At 37.3% G+C, this 20516-nt stretch overlaps 1 protein-coding gene across 1 annotated transcript in view; it reads left to right on the top strand.

Moving 5' to 3' along the window:
* TPPP (tubulin polymerization promoting protein) overlaps positions 1 to 14318 on the top strand; it is a 67095-nt gene extending 52777 nt beyond the window's left edge. The window contains exon 4 of the mRNA XM_054630457.2: positions 5594 to 14318. Within this exon, the coding sequence (XP_054486432.1) occupies positions 5594 to 5788 (195 nt within the window). The 3' untranslated portion in view covers positions 5789 to 14318. The remainder of the gene's footprint in view (positions 1 to 5593) is intronic.
* The last annotated feature ends 6198 nt before the right edge of the window (positions 14319 to 20516 follow it).

Here is a 20516-nt window from a genome sequence, read left to right as displayed (position 1 = left end):
AGCTTTTGTGACATTTGCTTGGGTTTTGAACTGTGAGCTTTGAGGAAGGGATGGTAATGTGTGCTGACAGAAAATGAGGAAGGTTACCTTGGCAGTCCTGATTTGTCTTTCCTCTTCTTTGCCTCAGCTTTGTTCTGGAGGGAAAAGAGTTGAAAGTGTGGGAAATCTTCCAGTCTCACACTGTTACCTTATTTTCATGATTGTGGCTTCACTATGTGATGTGGCATCACATCATGTGATGGTTCTAGCCTTTTGACACAAGAGTTAATTTTATGGCATCTTTTGAGGCCATAAAATTCATAGTTTTCCTGCTGCAAATAAGCCAAGCCAGTGCAGCTGCAGAACTTTCAGTTCATATATTTTTCTTTGGCAAACTGCTATATACTTCTACTTCTACTAGATTAGAGAACATTAATGTTGTTGACTTCTGTGCTCTCATTTCCTTTTTACAGTAGTTCATTTCTGTTTCCTAAGGGCTGATAATGCATTTCTGGAACTAATTCAAATTCTTGTATATAATTAAATGGATTGTGTTGCTTGCTCTGTAAACTGGTCCTTGATTCATTAGTTATCTTGAGGTAGCAGGCAAAATCTGTGTAAGTTTGCAGAGTTGTCTTTCTCAAGAGAGGGAGAGGGAGAAATGTGGCATTTGTTAAGGTTTTCAGAGTTTAAAGACAGCAGCTTTCACTTCCTGTCTTTGGTATGAGGGCTGCTTCAGACAGAAGTTGCCCTACTGGTAATAGGGAATTTGGTTGAGCTGTTGGATTGTTTTGATTTTTTTACTTACCTGCAGTGTGGTCAGACCCTGGAACAAGTTGTCCATGGAGGCTGCCCATGCTTTGCAGGTGTTTAGGACTTGACTGGAGAAGTTTCTATGTAAGCCTGTTGGAGCCTTGCTGTGAGCAGGACCCTATGCTAGATAAAGACTCATACGCAAAGGTTCTTTCCAACCTAAATTGTTCTGTGACTTAGTCATTTTAAGTTTTGATAATCCTCAGGAACAGAGAATCCCCCCCTCTTTCCAGGCTTGACCAACCACAGGGGTGAAAAATTCTCATGTGTCTAGTTGGAATTTCATATCTTCCAAATCATGTCCATTATTGTTTACTTCCAAACTGTCTCTGTTTCTAATATAACCACTCTGTTGAGGACAGGAATACGATTTGTCTCTCCCTTTTTAATTCTGAGTCTTTATAAACACATTCCCATCATCTTTTCCATGTATGTCACATGCTCTAAGCCTCTTGCTATCTTAGCAGCACTTCTTTGTAGACACTAACACAAAGTGAGGAAAAATACTGAATTTCTAAGAAAAAAAATGCACAAAAAATTAATAAACTCAATTTGGAGCACTAAATGATTATGTTTGATTCTGTTGTGCTAAGTAAAATTTCTTCTTAGACAAAGTTTTTTAAAATAAATTGAAGTTCATGGGCACTTTCTGTGATATGCAAACTTTGTGGTTGACTGTATGTGCAAATATGAGATGGAAAATAAAGTCTTCTATGGTCTCAGAGAAAAAAAAAAAGAGGAGGTTGGCCCCAAGGAATTTATTTCCTTCACAATAATGTAACTAGAGAGATTATATAACTTACTCTAGATAGTAAATAGTTCAAGCAGAATTGCTATATGACAAGGCAGAATCATTTGTATGTGATTCATTGTGAAAAAGAAGGGAGGGTAGAGTAGTAACGTGCTGTTGTGGAAATTGGTCTCCTCCAGCCCTTTGTGCTCTTCACTATATTTCTTCCTACATTTTTCTTTACTTAAGAAGGATGATCAGCTTTCTCCCTCCACCCCCCACTTTTTTTATTTGCCTCCCCATACCATTGTGCAATAATGAGCAGATGGGTTGTAGAGAATGAGCTCATGGTCACCCTTTCAATTGGTTTTGCCTTTTGCTTAGTACCCAGTTTAATCTGAAAGTTGGTTTTTTTCAGAAACAGAAAAAAAAAAAAATATAAGAACAGTTGCTTGCACATTCAGTTTATAAAGGCTGTTCACTAAAAATAAGTCATCAGCTTATAGAGGAATCTTTATGGATAAACTTTTCATGTTAAGACACTGAAAGTAATGGTACAGCTAGTCCTAGAAATCATATCCAGGCACATGAATTAGAGGAAAGTCATCAGGAGTAATCAGCATGGTTGATCACCAAGGGAGAGTTGTGCTTGACTGACCTGTAGACTTCTACTATTAAATGACTGCCCAAGTAGACCGGGCAAGAAGGGAGCAATACAGTGTCTATCCAGGCTTCAGTAAGGCCTTTAATGTCATCTCTTACAAGAGTCTCACAGCCCCTCAAGCTGGTGCTGTAGTGGCTGGATGGGCAGACACTGAAGTGGATTGAAAACAGGCTGAATGGTTAGGCCCCGAAGGTATTGATGAACAGTGTGAAGTCTAGTTGGAGGTTGGAAAACAGTGGTATACCCCAGGGATCCATACTGAGTCGAGTCCTGTTCAGCATCTTCATTAATCATCTTCATGATAGCGTGTGGTACACTTTCAGTGAGTTTGTGATGACACAGAGGTGGGAGGAGTGGCTCCAGATGGGATGGTTGCCATCCAGAGGGACCTCACAGGCTGGAGATCTGGGCTGGCAGGAACTTCAGCAAGCTCAGCAAGCAATGCAAAGTCCTGCAACTGGTGAGGAAGAGCCCCATTCACCAGTATGTGCAGGGGGCCATGCAGATGAAAGGGAAATCGGTTGAAATGGACCTGGGAATGTTCATGGACACCAAGCTGAACATGAACCGGTGAGCTGGTATCTCAGCTGCACTAGAAGTATTGCCAAGCAAACAGGGTGTTCCTTCCCCTCTGCTCAGCACTGGTGAAATCTCATCTGAAGTCCTGCATTCAGTTCTAGGCTCCCTGGAGAAGACTGATAATCTACTGGAGAGAGTCCAGAAAAGGACCATAAAGATGATGGAGGGACTGGAGCATATCTCCTGTAATGAAAGGCTGAGGGAGCTGGGACTGTGTAACCTGGAGAAGAGAAGGCTCAAGGGTGAATCCCATATCAATGTATATAAATACCTGAAGGGAGGGTGCAAAGATGATGGTGCGAGGCTTTTTTTCAGTAGTGCTCAGTCACAGGACTTTTCTATGATTCTGTGATATATAGTACCACTAGCTGCTTCTGGTTGAGGAGCCCAGGATGGGTGTGAAGTTGTTGTGTATTCTACTCTGTATTTACAAAGACTTTTTTGAATGAAAGCATCTTAGCACAACCTTAAAAATGTTCACCTCACCTTAAAAAGAAATGAGTATGTTCATCATAACAATGATGGAAAAGAAGGGACAGGAGAAATGAGGTGTTCTGCATAGCCTTATAGTGGCATCTCATCTCTGATCTTTTATATAGATACATTAGTTCAGGGAGTGAGAGCATAATGTGCAAGGAATTAACATTGCTTGGATTTTGTATTGTTGGAAACAAGGTGAGCCTCTCATTTTATAAGAATTTTGCCAACAGCAAATCAACAGTATTTCAATTGTAATAATCTGCCATATGTAGGAAGGGGCACATCAGTGACTTGACGTACAACTTAGGAAAAGGCTGTATTTCTTACTCAGTAAAAAGCAATTCAGAGAAAGAATGTTTGCTACTGCCTTTAATGTTCATTTCACATATTATGACTCCTGTGATGCAGGAGGCATTCTGATCCATCTTGGGCTGAAAGATCACATTATGTGGGATCACTGTTGCTCTTGCTCTGGATTTGTGCTGTTCCTTGTGCTGCAGTTTTAGGTTTTGCTTAATTGCTTTTTGGGACAAAAATATTATATTTTTTAACCTGCCAAGCTGTTGCCCATCCTCAGTTTTCTTTGTTGGTTTGAAATGTGTCTACATATTAATAAGAAAAGGAAGGGCTTGTGTGGCATGCTGTTGTCTTGTTGTAAAGATACACCTTATGAGGCATGTGTGTCAAGGTCTTATCAGAATGCAGGTGTCTTGATATAAACACCACTTTTCTCAAGTTTACCACTGGGAATAGTTTTCTGGGAACATCCTTCATTATTGACATCAGCCATTCTATTAATCCTCGTTTTACTGTTTCTTCTTGCATATTAATATGTGTGCATTTCCATCCAGTCACACAAGTTTTAGTATGTATGTTACTAAATATGTTGCTGTACAAAAATTCTCATATGTTTTTATTGTAGTTTGTGTATAGAGGAAAACTTCATACATTTCATGCTGCACCTTTGAAACAGAGGAGCAGAAGCTGTAGTCTTTCTTTTTCAGATAGTGATTAAGTTTACCATTACGAATTCTCAGAATAGCAGTCTGTCCTGAGACTGAATTAGGTAAAGGAAAGGGCAGTCAACTGGAGTTTCTGAGACTTCTCTGTGGATGTGATGGTAGAGAGTGTATGCACATGTAGACAAAACTGATGTTCTGTAAAGTATTGTTTTTTAAATACAAAGAAAGCAAATATGATTTAAGTTTAATTAACTCCATATTGAATATATTGCTCTTGTCTTTCATTTGGAGTTTTCCTTGTTAAAAGGTGCTACCAGGTCAATGTGAACAAGTAAACAGTATATATTAGACCAATACTTCTTCCTAAGCATTGTCTTGATACCTATTTTTTCAGTATAGGAAAATAACCACCTCTGCAAATAGTACACTTAAGACTGCAAGAGAGAAGTCCCTGAAGGTCATTTAGCAATGCTGTTTTGAGCAAAGACTGCTCCAGTGGTCATTTTCTTTCAGATAGTGACAGGTGGCACACATAAAAAAATGCCCATATTTTAGCACTCTTTGTTAAAAGACAAAAAGTCTTGTATGTTTTTTCTTCACATGATTTTAAATAAATAAATAAAATTAAAATATAATTTAATTAATTAATATAAATAAATAAAATTATATATAAATTTAAGGATCAAAGAGGCTGCTCCTAGTCCAGGCACAGAGGTTATCATGCTTCTATATTGTTATGTACAGTAATTTTTTTTCTGTTTCTGTAGTCAAATATTTTTTGTCTCGATGACAACAAAACTGATTTTTGAGCCTGATATGACTCAGTGGAAGAAAACTCTTTGCTCAGTGCCATTTCATAGACTGCTAATTTTCTAATATTAGAAATTACTTTCAGTCCTTCCAGTTTGTTATTTCTCTCATGAAACCTAGAGTTTAGAATGAAATTGTCTTTTCAAGCAGTGAATTCTAGTTGTATTGGAATACCTTTTCTATATTTGTGGAGCTATGCTTTTATACTTTCATGTTGACATAATGGATTTTGAGCATGGTTCAAAATGTGAAATCAAGATGAAACTTGTTCGTATCGTTGGTGCTTAGAACTTGATTATTAATCAAAAGTATCTTATACTGAAAGTCTCTTCTTATGTCAAAAAAGTTTTGACATAATTTTTGCTATTTCCTTTTCTGCTATATTATTATTGTCATTGTATGTAATGGCAAGAAACAAACATCTTTTGTATCCTATTGCTGGGAAGGAGTAGGTATTTGCCTAGTCTTTGTCATTAGAAAGATTTAAATCTTGGTGGCGTGTAAAAATATCTGCATTAAGAATAGCTGATTTCTGATGTGTCTTTTTTGTTTTGTTTCTTTTTTTTCTTCCAATAGAAAACCGTTGCATCTCCAACTGTTTCACGCCTTACAGATACTTCAAAATTCACGGGTTCTCACAAAGAGAGGTTTGATGCCAGTGGGAAAGGAAAAGGCAGAGCTGGCCGAGAAGATCTGGTGGATAACTCAGGATATGTATCTGGTTATAAGCATGCAGGCACATACGATCATAAAGTACAAGGAAACAAGTAAGGCTGAGGGTTTACAACACAGAGGGGAATAGAGTATATATTTGTAAGGATGATGTTATGAATCCCACATGTTTCAGTTATTGTGAATGTTGAGACTATGTTGTCAAGAAGTTGTCTTCAGGAACTGGAACTGATTTCAACATCTGCTGAGCTACTTGCAGCACAATGCCACTTCATTACATTCCTCATGCATATATTTGCAAAAATAAATTAATATGTAGGTATAAAAAATACATTATTTTGTTGAGCTTTAGGAAAAAAACCCAAATCAACAAACAACAAAGCCAAAGTCAAGAGCAGTTATACCACACTTTGTCAATTCAAGCAAAATAACTCAAACATTCCTTGGTGTTCAGTTGCCCTGATGATGTCAGAGAACCTCTTGAAAAGAGGATCTTTCATACCAATCTTTCTGAAGAATATCCCATTACTTATGCAGTTTCATTTGACTATTATTTTAGGGGGTTTTTTTAATGTCTTATATGGGATCTAGCACTTTTCTTAAATAAACTATGGGGAAGTAAGTGGTAGTAATATACTAGGTTCTAGCCTGTGATTGTCATATACCACTCATTGAAAAACTGAAAAAAAAAGCTATTTCTAAGACAATATAGGCTCTAAAGTATTTTATGTCAGCAGAAAGAGCTGGAAAATACCAGCCCTTACTTTCCTCCTGTCTATACTTTGTGCTTGTTCTTGTGTCTACTGTAGCATGGTTCTGACTGGCTGGATTTGGATGGAGCTATTGTACTAACCTGAGAGGTGAGGAACATGACATTACTAAGAAAGTATAGTTACGGATTTTCACAGTCTGTTTTCAAGTTTGCACTGCCTCACATTGGAAGAGAAAGGAGCATTAAGCTAATAATACTTTAAAATATTGTTTATGACTTAACACTGCCAATCAGATTCCTATTAAATGAATGTTGTTTTGCACATATGTTGGCACATAGTCCCTTTAAGCTCTAACATATGTAAGGAAAGCTTATGGCCTCTTGGAGTAAGGACATTTACAATTAATATCTATGTAATCAGGTGCAATTTTCCCACAAAAAACCCCCAAATCATTATAACTGGGCTACATTTTATGGTTGATTCGTTTGAATCCAAGGGATTTGATTCTCTGTTCACTTTTGCTACCAGACTTGGGGGCAATAGTATTGCTGGGAATGGCTTTCCAATGTTACCAGGAGAGCCAGTCCCACAGGGTTAAGGTACAGGCAGCTGAGTGTGACCTAGCTGGGGTCCACAATGCTGAAAGAAATTAATTGGAATAAAAATAACTTTTTTTAATATTGGTTGAAAATGAGAGAAAAGGCCATTCCATTTTTCTGCAAGAGCTCAACAAGTACCTTGATGTATTACTCTGTTTCTCTAAAGTTATGAAAGATAGGATGTTCAGAATTCAAAACCAGCTCTTTGCAGTTCTGCCTTGCTTTCTTTCAAAAAGAGCTTGTGCCCTGATTTTCATGTTCAGCTCTTAATAAAGGTTAATAGATGTATTGCTCTCCCTCCACCCGTACTAGCATCCCACTGAGAGTACATAAACGTGGGTGAGCAGTATGTGCTGTCATGTGCCATGCAGGTGAACAGTCTGTATTTGGCCAATGTATGGAAAGAGAGCTCTGGTTTTCAGCCCTTAAACTGTTCATGTTTTATTCTGCTGACATTGTGTGGTAGCCTGTCGTATAATTTTGTCCTCAGTGACCCTTTGAGCCCATACATCAGCCTAAAACCAAAACAATAGCAAACAAAAGGCAAGGGCTTCCTTGTGGACTTGGAAATCCTTTTGTTTGTTTATAATTCATGTTGATGTTTGTTTTTAAGCGGGAGAGAAGTTTGCCAAAACACAGCACATGCTCCTGAAGATTTAAATTGCTTTTCCCACAGATGGTTACCTGTGAAAAGTTTAGGTGTATGTAAAGATGCTCAGGATGCAAAGTGTTCAGCTTTGTGAACCCTTTCCAAGAATTACCCAGTGTTCTGGAAGAGTGAAAGGTTATCCACTACTGTATGGCACTGGGGACCTGTCATACTCCAAAGCAGAAAATAGGATACTTGATACCAACAGTGGCTAAGTTATTCTGGCATGGTAGTAAACTGTCTAAATGTAAAGAGCCTTCTTTGTCACTGGTGCCTGTGCACCTGAAGATGGCTCCAGGGTAGTCCTGGTTCTTCTAATGAATAAAAAGGCTGAGCCTACAACCCTTGATGAATTCTTCAGCTGAGTTATATGCAAAATCAGTGTCCCTGTTTTTCCTTTTGATTTTAAGACTTGACTAATAACTCATGGTAACTGAAAAGTTCTAGACCCAGCCTCACTAAAGGGTGACGTCCAGCCTACTGCAGAGTCCAAGAGCACACTGTTGACCTGGGTGTTTGTTCCTAGCTATTGTCTGGCACATTGGGTGACACTTTGCTTTTAGGTACACAAAAGACAGGCTTTCTCAGGTGCCCAAATACAGAGTCTGTAATGCCAGAATGTTTCCATACAGGAGAAGTGATTGGTTAGGAAGATTTTAAGATATAATTAGGTTTTAAACTGTTGGTTCAAAGTGAGAGAGAGATCAGCACACGAAGGCATGCAAGGGAATTGAGAGTGCAAACGGATCCAAGCTGACACTGTCCAGAAATTGAGCTGTAAGAGGCTGATGGAACAAGCAGAGGTTCTGCCAGAGTTTACTTTGCATTGCTTGTGCAGTATAAAATCCCTGCCATAAAACCAAAAGCACTTTATTTGTACCTGATGCAAAATTTGAAATTCTTTCAATGCCATAGTAAGCTTGGGATCAGAACCTGGGAAGATGGTTCAGATAGCAGTATTTTATTTTGAGGAACACGCTTCTTTTTTCTACTTTGTTTCTACAGTATGATAGTTTTAAACCTCAAAGTGTTACATGAAAAGAAGTCATTCGGATGTAACAGTTACAAAGGAGAGTTGTTACTTGGAAGATAGTACAGGTTTTTCTCTTTTACTATGCTTGGTGTGAAAGATAATAGCTATGAATAAAAGCATCTTATGCAGCTGTGTATTAGGGGTTCACCACCTACTTAAGGTCTTACTATTCCACTAATATTGATAGGAAATTAAAAGCCTAAATACTTGTTTGATTATTAGCTTTTAAGTTCCAGGCCTGCTTAGGAATGAGGATAGTACATTTTCTTACTCATCTGCTATTCCCTCAATTCGCAGAACAGTAAGTACAGCTTATACCTCAATGATGACAGGAAAGGATAGCTGAGGACGTGCTCCATTTTCAGTCCTTAGAGTGTTGTTGAGCATATTCTCTTCTGATGCACCATGCTGCAGACTGTAACTAAACATCATGTCTGAAATAAGGACATGGGAACCTAATAAGATTTACTGTCCTCTCTCTTTTGGGGGCATCTCAATTGATTCCATCTAAATTTCCAGCTTGATTTTCAGCATCTTCCACTATGTAGTACTGTCTTATGTGACATCTTCTATAAAACCCTATTGTTCCTAGTTATATTTGTTTTCATTACTACAGTAGATGCTACCAAAAGAAATATGATCAGAAAGTCAGATAGCTTTTAGAAATAACTGCCTTAAAGAATAGACTCAAATTTCATTTAAATACTGTGGCAGTACACAATCCTTACCTGTGTGTCTACTGAAGCTTAACCTGACCATCAAAACCTGAGAAGACTGAGGGCAAGAAACTAAAATCCTTACTGAGGCAAATGAATAGTCATTACAAATAAGTTTCTAAAAATAATGTTGTTTTTATGTAAAATATGCAGCAGTCAAAAGGGATTTTCTTATTAGGGCTTGCTTACTAATTCTGTTTAGTCACTCCATGAGCTTTAGTTCAGAGTTTCGCTGGGAGTTTTGCAACTATGGAAGTATCAAAACCAAAAATGATTGTCCTGCTCTTTGTGGTTGTCAAAGCTATCACAATAGCATTACTGAGAAGCAGACATTAAAAAACACACATAATTTCATGGGTCTTATATGAACAGTTGTAATTAATTGTAGTCAAATATTTGGAATCCCAAGGGAAATGTTGAATATTAGACTATAGACAAAATGTAGTCCCTATTTTTTAAAACTATAATACTTCTTACCTCCTTTTTATTTAGGGAAGGGAAAGGGATATTTGAAAACTACATACATGTCACAGCTTGTGTTTTTCATCAGCATAGAGATCGTCTTTCAAAGATATTTTGAATTGAGTATGTATTTTACTGACCTTTCCTAAACTAAAAATTCTGACAATTAAATTTAAAAGTCTGACAATTTTTTAGCATTTTACAAAGCTTTGTTCACAAAGTACCATTTCAGTCATCCTTTTTTTGCCCTCTATTGGCTCAATTAATATTTTTATAGTAGCTAGAATTAGGCAGAACAAAAAGGCAAATGACTACTATGGGTTTGACTTACAAGTGATAGACATCCCAGCCATCTGTAACCATCTGTAGAGAAAATCCTCATGTATATTCCTCCAAAACCAAAACTTTAAAGTTGTAATTGATAGGTTTTTTCCTTAAGACTTTTCATAGTTATGAAATAAATTTTAATTCTTTGTGCCTGCATGTATGATAGTCAAAACATAACCCTGCCTTCAGGGATGCATGTATTCTGGGGGCATGTGCCTGTCATCTGTGACTAAGAATTCTCTGTTTGCACTGGCCAAGAGCAAACCTTTTACCTTCATGATAGAGCAAATGTTATGTTGCACTGGTACGTGCCCTCTTAACTGACTGTCAGCCTTGCGTGTATGCCAAAATAACTACACCTTTGTGTATGTTGTTTGTAGTGTGAATATTATGTTCTTGGCTTGTCACTTTGTTGGTATTAAGTAATGTAATGCACAAGACTTGTGTAGGTTTGTGTGTGTACACATGCTCTTTGGATACAGCTTAAGTAATTAAACTGTGTAAATGTTGATGAAAAACTAAAATCTTATTAGGTCCAAGCTCTAGTCCTGCAGTCAATGCTGTTCAGCTTGACTGGTTGGGGGTGTTGTTATTCTCCCTTCATACCATAAAGGTGAAGATCTAAGGAGGCTCTTATGGTTTTACCTGTCCACCCTGTTCTGAGAGAAATCACTCTTCAGCAATTCTAACATAGACTTAGTGTGACAAGTGGAGTTTCTCCATGGTGAGGAAGTAGGAGAGAGAGAAAGAGTGAAATCAAGCTTTCCTCTGAGTGCTCTTAAGAAACCATTTAAAACTATGCTCTGCATTTGCCCTAGCTTTGTGAAGCAAGGTGACACTGTGTAAACACAGAGTTGTTCATCATCTGTCAGTAAGTATAAAGCTGTGGTACAGTGAGATGGGAACAGGAAACAGGAGTGTCATACATTGCCTATGGACTCAAGTCTTGCTTAAACCTTTATACAATTAAATACCAGAAGCATAATGGCAGCTCTTAAACTTGTGTGAAATTCCTAAAGTCTGGAGTACCTCCAATTAATGCATGTGTACCTCCTGTATTTGAAGGGTTTGCCCATAAAATATCATTTAACAATCAGTTCCTCATTTTGTGCAACCCCAAAGTGCCCATTTGGCTTACATAATATTACAGTCAGGATTGTTCTTTTAAAGTCTTCAGAATCCTAGAAGTTCTAAGAAACCTGTAGTTGCTTTCATGCTGGCACATTAAACTCAAAACCAATGCTTTGGATGATGTCCCAGCTAAGAATAATGCTTCTAGAAGTAAAAGAATATTGCAGATAGAACCTCCATGTCTTAATTGTCCAAGTAATTTATTCTTGCAGGGAAAAATATCTGTTAATATATTTGGAGGTTTTTTTCATGTTTTTCAGTAAATTAGACTTGGTATATTGCTTTAAAAACCCTATGGAGAAGGTGGATTTCAGAACAAGTTTAAGATACAACTCTTGACTTTGTTGTCAGAAAACACCTGAATTGGCTTATTTCATTCAAACTACTTGATCATCCACTCAAGGTAGACTTTGGCAAGAATAAGCCTGATCATAAACAAAAGGGGGGGAAATCCAGCTGAGCATTCTTGACACATTTGCAGTTCTGGTAGTCTGAAACAATTTTTTTAAAAAGAAGTTATCTTTTCTGTTCATGCACATGCACACTGTCACTATCTGGGAACATGGATATACATGAGGGCAAAACTACAGAAGAACTACAGAAGAGACTTCTTCTTTCTCTTTAAATCTTGCATTTAGAAATTGGCATTGAAATGCCCAACTGACTAACCTGATTTGGAAAAATGATAAGCTACTATCATATTCCATTGCAGCTAAATAGCCAATGAATTAATTTTCAAATACAGATATACAGCATCTCTTTTTTGTGAGTTACTGTAAAGCTTATGGCACTGTACAAAGTGAGTTTTGATGTAAACATTTGCAAAGACCTCAAAGATAATGCTCATAATTTGTCCTTACCTCCAGTTATCTTTATGCAAGGTTTTTCTAAAACTTTGCACATTTTTCAGGAAAAATCAGAAATATGAGTAAAGCTATACTCAACTAAATTAAAAATGTGGCCCTAAAGATACACTCAGTTCATCCATTTTGATCTTTGCATTTTGATCAGGAGCTACATTATAGATGAACAACAAAATAAGAAAAAATTATGGCAGTCTGAATCCCCACAGTGGTAAATTATTTCAAGTTCCAGTTTACATCAGATGAGTTTCTGTATGCTTCCATTTGCTCAAATGCTATTTTTAAACAAAGTAATTAAATAATGTGAAATAATGCAGCCTGGACTCTGTTAAATAGGGTTATATTAATGCAACTGAAATGTTGTGTATGTCTGTAATATTCAAGCTAAATATATGCTAGATCTTTACAAAGGCTTTGTGTAAAGTCAGTTAACCTACAGACTGATGTCCTGTATAAAATTGTGTTGGCAAGCTACTTTTGTTAGCACTGTAGTATATGAAAAGGTAAGATCATAGGCAAAACCAAGTTATAGGGTGCAAAAAAGTGTGTTTATTTTCAATCTTTGTGCTGGGTTCAGCTTTGGCAAATTCTTGCAGCAGGGAAATTTTTTTGTACAATGCTTATAATACAAAGTAATTTGTCTTTACATTCTGTAAAGCAGAGAAATGGTCAATGTTAGATAAGTGTATTGAGGTTTATTCTTAGCCAGGTGTGATGTTTCAGAGATTTAAATATTAGAGGAGAAATATATATTTATACAGAAGTATAATTTTTGAATGAGATTGATTTTGTTCAGTCATAAACCATTTATTTATCCACATTATGCTTTATTCCTTTGCTAGCATGTTTATCAGTCCATGCTGTTCCAATATCCATTTCTAATTTGATTTAGATGTTTTGATTCATCATTTGCACAAATCTGAACATGCGTGCTGTCAGGACCTGATCATAAAGGGTGAAGGCAAAACTGTTTTGTCTTTGATTATCTAGAGCACTAATTAAAATTTAATCGTTAAGCAGTTGGGATATGGAGATAGGTCTTGACATAGTCTTCCTTGGAGCACTGTACACTATGATAAAAACCTTCAGTGAAGCTTACTAGTTTTTGTTCTTATTTTCATTTGTCTTTCATCAAGCAGTAAGCTGCTGTGTGCTAATAATTACCTGCAATATTTATAATTGCAGGCATTGCAAACATTAACATGCAGCTGTACTAGCCTACTGTGTTCACTGTGAAATTTTCAACACGGTAAAAAAATTTACATGATCATTTAACCTTACAAGTTTACTTTTTCTCACTAATTTAACACTGACTCTTCTTTTCATTATTGCAAATGAACAACTTGAGCATAGCATTTCTAAATCTTAACTATAGTAGAAAAACTATATGACCTAAGCAAAGATTTTTAACCACTTGATGAAGGGGGCCAGGCACCATCCAGTGCAAAGCACACTGGGCAAAATCTTATCCCCACTGCAGCCAGTTCCAAAATTCTAGCTGGTGTTAGCAAAAATAGAAACACCATTACCAAGGGGTTAATATGCTTAGTAACCATGACAAGAGGTTATGGGGGAGCACAACAGTGATTCTCTTATTTCCATGTCTTTGTTTCTGTTAATTTAAAACTACTACTCTTCAATCTTTAAAATAAGTAAAAGAAACTTGAAGGGGGGATCATATACTACTAGTTTGTACTAGGTTTTTTCAAGAAAAGGAAACAAATTTATATATATATATATATATATATATATATGCAATATATTTTTACACTGTTTATTAATGCTAGAAAGTATTAAATGTATCACTTTATCTGTGTGAATGTTAAAGTAATGACAATGTTACAGATGTTTTAAACCTTTTGAAGTTGTCCTGTTAAATTCTAAACCCACATTAACAATGGAAAAGCTACTTTGTCTGTAACATTATTGTTGATGTTTTAGGGGAAAAGTTCAAGTGCAGCAGTTGTTTTGATTAGCACTGTAAAAGCTTGGCTTGACAAGTTATAGTGAAATCCATATTTTAAACACCATTTCGTTAAAGCATAGCTTCTCATGAAGTATGTTACTGCTGTTGACTGACTGTATAAAATTGTATTTTTAGTTGGTAAAGTGATCAATAAATGTGTTACTACATCAGTTCTGGCGTTTATTGAGTAAATGATATTTGCTGATAAACTTTGTAAGCAACAGTTATTTTACAGTTGAGATGTTAACTTAGTTGCTGCTGAATTTATAAATTACATGAAAATACTCTCTGAACATTCAGCTGTCTGGTTCTGAGCAGAATTGATTTCTTCTTTTCCATTTATTTTCCTAGTTTGAATAATGACTAAAGCTGACCATTAATATTTTGAGGATTCTTGTATGATGCTTGAATAGCCATCATAATGGTAATCCACCAAATGAGATCTGTCATCGATGAAGCCATTTGTTTTTAACTAGCTACCTTACATTGATCCTCAGTGCAAAAGCCTGAGTTACTTCTCTCAGCTTCTTTAAGTGGTATTGAAAATATTTTACTTCTAAGGAAAGAAAGTAATTCGCTACATAGAACATTGTTTCAATGATGTTACATCCAAAATCAAATATGGACCTTCTGTTTGTAAATAACAACATCACTCAGCTTTCCAGTAGCAAATACCATGATTTTATTCAAGAAGCAGAAGGGTGAAGTATTTAACTCAAAACATTGTAATAGAATAATTAATAATGTGACAAAACAAAAAGTCAGAGTGATGCTCTAGAAATACAGCAGTGTCAATTGTTAATTGACATAATGAGCAGTCAGTTGCTAATCCAGTGGTTAGCAACTGCAAGGAGACATAACTAAATAGCTTACAGCTCCCCTGTTTCTTCACCAGTTGTTCCCAAACTGGAAATGGTATTCCTTGTTCTCACACACTAGACAACCTTCTTTAGAACTGCCTTTTAAGTGAAATCTAATACAGCTGTGTCCTGAGATAGCTTTTCTTCCTGCACAGAGACCATGGACTGTGCCTCCTATACTCCTTTTAACTCTTAGCATGTATGGGTACTGAAGCTGTAAAAAACATAGTGAAGCAGAACCTAAAGGAAAAATCAAATTCTTTACAATTCAAAAAGCCTTTAAGATAGGGGAAGATAGTACTCTTCTGCCCTATGAGAATATAAGACACTAAGATCTGTATTTTCAAATGAGGTTTCCTTCTTTGGATTCCTCTAAGAAGGAAACTAAGATCTGTATTTTCAAAAGAGGATTCCTTCTTCCTTCAAAAAAGGATTTTTTATTATTTTCCTATAGGGCCTCTAGAAATGTCCACTCACCCCTGCAGACCACTTTCACATCATGACTTTAAAATGAAAATAAACCCCCTCTGCCAGGATGTGTTCTCTTTACTCCAGGAATTATTTGGGCTAGTTTTCAGTCTGTGTAGCTACTCTTGCCGTAACTATGCACTCCTGCTCTCGTGTCCATATGTCACATGCAGGCTGATCTTTCCTGGCTCTGTCAAGCTGTTCTACCACAGCCAGGACTACACAGACAGAGGTGTGGAGGCAAAGGCTACCTCTGCCAAATCTGAGTCTTCAGGGGACTTAAGCTGGTCTTCTAATTAGCTTTTTTTTTTCATTTCCTTAGCTTTCTATTTAACTCACTGCACCGATTCATTATTAATGTAAAATAACCCAAGCATATTGGTCACATACTTATTGATAAGTATTCATTAGGTCCCAAGGTCACATACTTATTGATAAGTATTCATTAAATCCCCTCTCAGTCATCTCTTCTCCACAACAATAGTGAACATGTATGGAAGGAACCAAAGGCAGGGATGTAGGTGGTCTGGGGAGGAACAAGCACAGGAAAACAGAGGGATAAGGGACTAGTCCCTTGTCCATGCAGTTATTTGGTGATGTCCTGGATCTCCTAAGTGCCAGCTGCCCTGTCTTATTAAATTAAATATCTATTTTCTTGGGTGAGGGGATTCTCTGTTGTGCTTATGGAGGTCTAATTGTTACCAGCTGGAGTCATACCATGGGTCATAATAGCCAGTGTTACCTATTGTGCCGGCAACTGGAGTGGAATCTGTGGGTGTCAGGAACCCATATGCCTGTGGTGCTAGCAGCTGGGCCAAGTGAGGGCATGTCTAGCACCATTTGGCTGCCAGCAGATACTGAGCTGAACCTAGACAGCAAGCAGGGGCTTTAGCTCAGTTACCAAAGCATTCTGGCTGGGCCAGATACATGTGTGTCTCTGAGACAGCTGGACGCACATACCAGAGAGACCAGGCAGTTCATAACAACTACTGGGGAGGCTACAAGGCCTGATGGCATGTGTCTCTACACACATAGAATTTGTGGGATAGTTACTCAGCTGGCTGCACATCTAATCCCAGTTATTCAAGGGATCCAGTGTGTGCTTTAGGTGGGAAGGGAATGATGACATGGGACTGTACCAGCAGATGAAGTGTAGCTGTGATCTTTGTAGACTTGCATGTCCAGATTCCAGCAGCAGGGGAAAATAGTGATCTAGGCACTAATCATTGGATAGGCTGGCTGGAGGGAATCTCATTAAATATACATGTGTTTCCTGACCAGCCCTTCATCCTGGTCAGCCATAGACAGGTTATTGGAACTGATTTTGGTTTTTTGGTGGTGCTGGCTTTGTTTAAGTGTGGAGAATTTCTGTCTATCAACATTACCATCATGAAACAACTTTGCCTTATTTGCAATGGTACTAACATCTGTTGTTGCCTGTATTGTTACAAAGATGTTGATTTGTTGTGTTTCATAACTGATAATAGCTCCCATTAAATTGCTCAAGTTGGGTCTCAAGGCATGTGCATGTCTGCTAATTCTTGATAGAAATTAAAGTTCTTTACATTAAAACAATTCAAGCAACCAATTTTGTTCATTACCCCATCTAAATTAAATTTTTTTTTAGTATTTTCTTTCAGTAGTATTTTGGTAGGTTTATTCTATTTTAGTACTACTAATTTGAACTTTTGCCTCAAAGCAAACACTTTAAAGGAACATTTCTTAGTAGTTTCTTAATAGAAAAAATTCTTGTAGTCATACACTGACATTTATTCAGTGAGAGTAGGTTTTGTATGTTGATGTCCCTGGACCAGATGGAGTATAAAATATGAAAAGTAAATACAGTTTTTTTTAATATAAGATTAAAATTTCTTATATCTCTATATGTAAAACATATCTAGATATCTAGATATATCTACACATATTGAAATTTATATAAAATGTTTCCCATTATTTGAAACTCCATCTCTGTTCTTAGGTACTGTCAGCAGTATGAGGTGATGTTGTATGTTAATTTTGGGATCCTGCTTTAGCTATTTGCCATGACACAGAAATCCTGAAGGATGTAATCTTTTACTTAAGTAAATCTTGTCTACCTTAAAACACATCACAGTGTCTTGTCCTCCGTGCCTCCTCATTCTCATCATCCTCATAAACAGCTCTTGACAATGGTGTTCATCTTGAGCTGTGTCTCATTCTGCTCTGCAGTTTCTTGTCTGTTTGCTCTGTGATGTCCCACTGTATGGGGAAGGAAGCACCCAAGATTGGTAAATGCTTGTGGTCAAAAAGAATGACAGAAGTCAGAGGGCCCAAAAAGTTTTATTAGTAAATTACACGCATGGCATGGAAATTGATATGTTAGTCCCTGACCTACTCTGTAAGCCAGCAGTGGGTTTTGGGTGAAGGGGTAGGGTCAGAGGGAAGAGAAAAAGGAAAAGATGAATTAAAGAGGGGAGGAGAACAAGAGAGATCATCTCTTTGGCCAATGGGATTTGCAGAGTCCTGAGGGTGTGTGCCTGGGCTTGATGTGAATACCTTTTTACAGAACAGTTTTGCCTGCCCTGAGGACTGGTTTCTTGTTTCTATGCAAATTAGTCATCATTGGCAGACTGTTCTTTCAGACCTATCTGGACATAGTTTGGAGGGTCACAGAGGTTTTGGGTGGTCTCATATCCTCCTGCTGGATTTGCTCTTGGTTGACAGTTCATGCCTATTTCTTCATTGATGCTGTCTTTTGTTTGTTGTACCTCCAGGGAGTAGAACAAAAATGTTTTTCCCTGCTCTACCTCCACATGGTCCTGTTCTCCAAGCAAATCTTGTTCTTGGTACAATACACATTAGCCCCTTATTGTCTGGGCTTCTACATACTCCTGGGCCCTAGCTTGGTCTCATTTAAACATTACCTGAGATAAGTTTGGACCAAGTGGTGTTTCTGATTCTTTCTAGAAGTAATATGAGATTGTATTAAAAATTTCATTTTAACCAAAATTTTTACTTCTTTGCAGAAGTAGACCATATAACAACTCTTGTTTTAATTACTGAATAAGTCACTGTTTTCCTCAGATATTTTACACCAACCAGAATGCTATTAATTATTATTGATGCCATATATTAAAGTAAGAACACTTTATGATGTTGCTAAATTCAACTGGATGTTAAACAGAAGACATAAATTAAGCCTTATCTGTGATAAGTTAAGAAATATTTTTTCACCCAAGTAATGGGGTTGTGAGTTTACTTTTTGGAAACAAGTAAAACCTGTATTTCATGGACCTGTGAAAGGAAAAGTCTTTGGCAGGATGTTAAAAAGAATCCAGTAGGTGGTGCACAAAGCATAGGAGAGACGGAGTATTCTGGAGACCTAACTACCACCTAGAAACTGTTTTCAATTAAAAAAAGAAGTCATCACAAAGAATCAATAGTAACCCCAAAATCAAAGTTTAAAACCTTTGATAAAAAGCCTCAGTTGGAAATCCAGGATACAAGCAAATTTAAATTTGCCAATGAAAGTCTTCTATGCAGATTCTATGCAGACTCAATGACTATATCTGGAAGAAAACCAAACCTTACTGCTAAAAAGACAAAACCTTTTGTCCTAAAGCCTGCACAACGTGATATTGCTAGAGTAGAGCAGGGTGAGTGTGAACTACCAAATACCTAATGCATGACATTGAGCTGAACCCTAAAGGTCACATCCATTTCTCCTATCACACAGGAGGAAGGAAAAGGCTTGTGGATCTTCTGTCATTTCCACTGCAGGGTATGTGTCCTTTTGTTGTTCTTCTATTATTTCTAGAGTCCCATATTGTTGTTATTAGATTTCTAAAGTCCATACTTCTTGGGTGCATTCTCATGGCTGCAGATCTTCATGGACTCTTTCTGCTGCATGCTGTTCTCTCTCAGGTCAGAGCTCTTCCAAGGCTCTCCCTGACTGGCTTACCCGCCCTCTTTTATTTCAGTCATCTTCATCAGTTACAGCTGCAGCTCAATTAAGGACATCGCAGCTGCAGCCCATCGAGGGCAACCGAGACCTCTGAAGCAAAGCCTCTATACACATATTCCAATACATTTCCTCTACTATATCCTTTATGTCCCATATTACCTTGAGATACTCTTCTGCACAGCCCATGTGCATGTCTTCCTCCACAACAGCACCTCCAGTTATTAAATTCCTTTATGTTTACCTGAGCCATTACCTCCCTGTGCCATGGAAGCACTCTCACACACACTGCTTGCTAAGCAAGAGGCAATTTTTGGCCAGCATGCACAAAACTTAGCCAGCCACTCACCACAGGTATACACAAATGACTAAATTACTAAAGACTGCAGCCTTTTTATCTTCAGTAAAGACACTATCAGAAATTTCTGTGCCTGTTCTTGTGTTGGTCATCTCTGTGTTGCAACTTCCATTTTATAAATTGGAGACATCAATCATCATTTTTTCTGACTTGCAGTCTGTGTCATTTTTCACTACGGTTCTGCATGTGACAATTTAATGAAAGACAATTATGTATTTGATAATTTTCCAACACCATCTTCAGAGAAGAAATCAAATTTAAAATACTGCACTATATAATTTACTTGTATCGTAGTTAAAATCATAAAATAACTCAGGCTGTAAGGGACCTCTCCATGTCCTCAATTGTCCAACTTATGCTTAAATGAGCTCTCTAACTTCAATGTCAACAAAGCTGCTGCACAGTGTTCTGTTGAGTCATATTTCAAAGTCATCTCTAGGTGCTTGACCAGTGGAAAAAATCCTTTTTTTTTATGTCCAGCTGGAATTGTCTTTGTTGCCATAGAATTGTTAGCTGCCTCTTGTCATTTTAGTGTGTGTGTTGGTGAAAATCTGGTTTCATCTTTCCATATGCCCCCATGTGAAAGACAATAATTAGATTCCCCTCCTCCTCACTTTTCCCTAATTCTTCTCTGGAGTAAACAAAACCATATCTCTCAGCCTGTTCCTAGTGTATGTTCTAGCCTATACCATCTTCTCTGGACTCTTATGTTTTATGACCTCTCTTTTTCGTGGGGAGCCCC

Source organism: Agelaius phoeniceus, chromosome 1 (assembly GCF_051311805.1).
Source record: "Agelaius phoeniceus isolate bAgePho1 chromosome 1, bAgePho1.hap1, whole genome shotgun sequence".
NCBI lineage: Eukaryota > Metazoa > Chordata > Aves > Passeriformes > Icteridae > Agelaius > Agelaius phoeniceus.
Note: the sequence above shows the minus strand (reverse complement) of the source record. Positions and strands in the feature narration are given on the sequence as shown.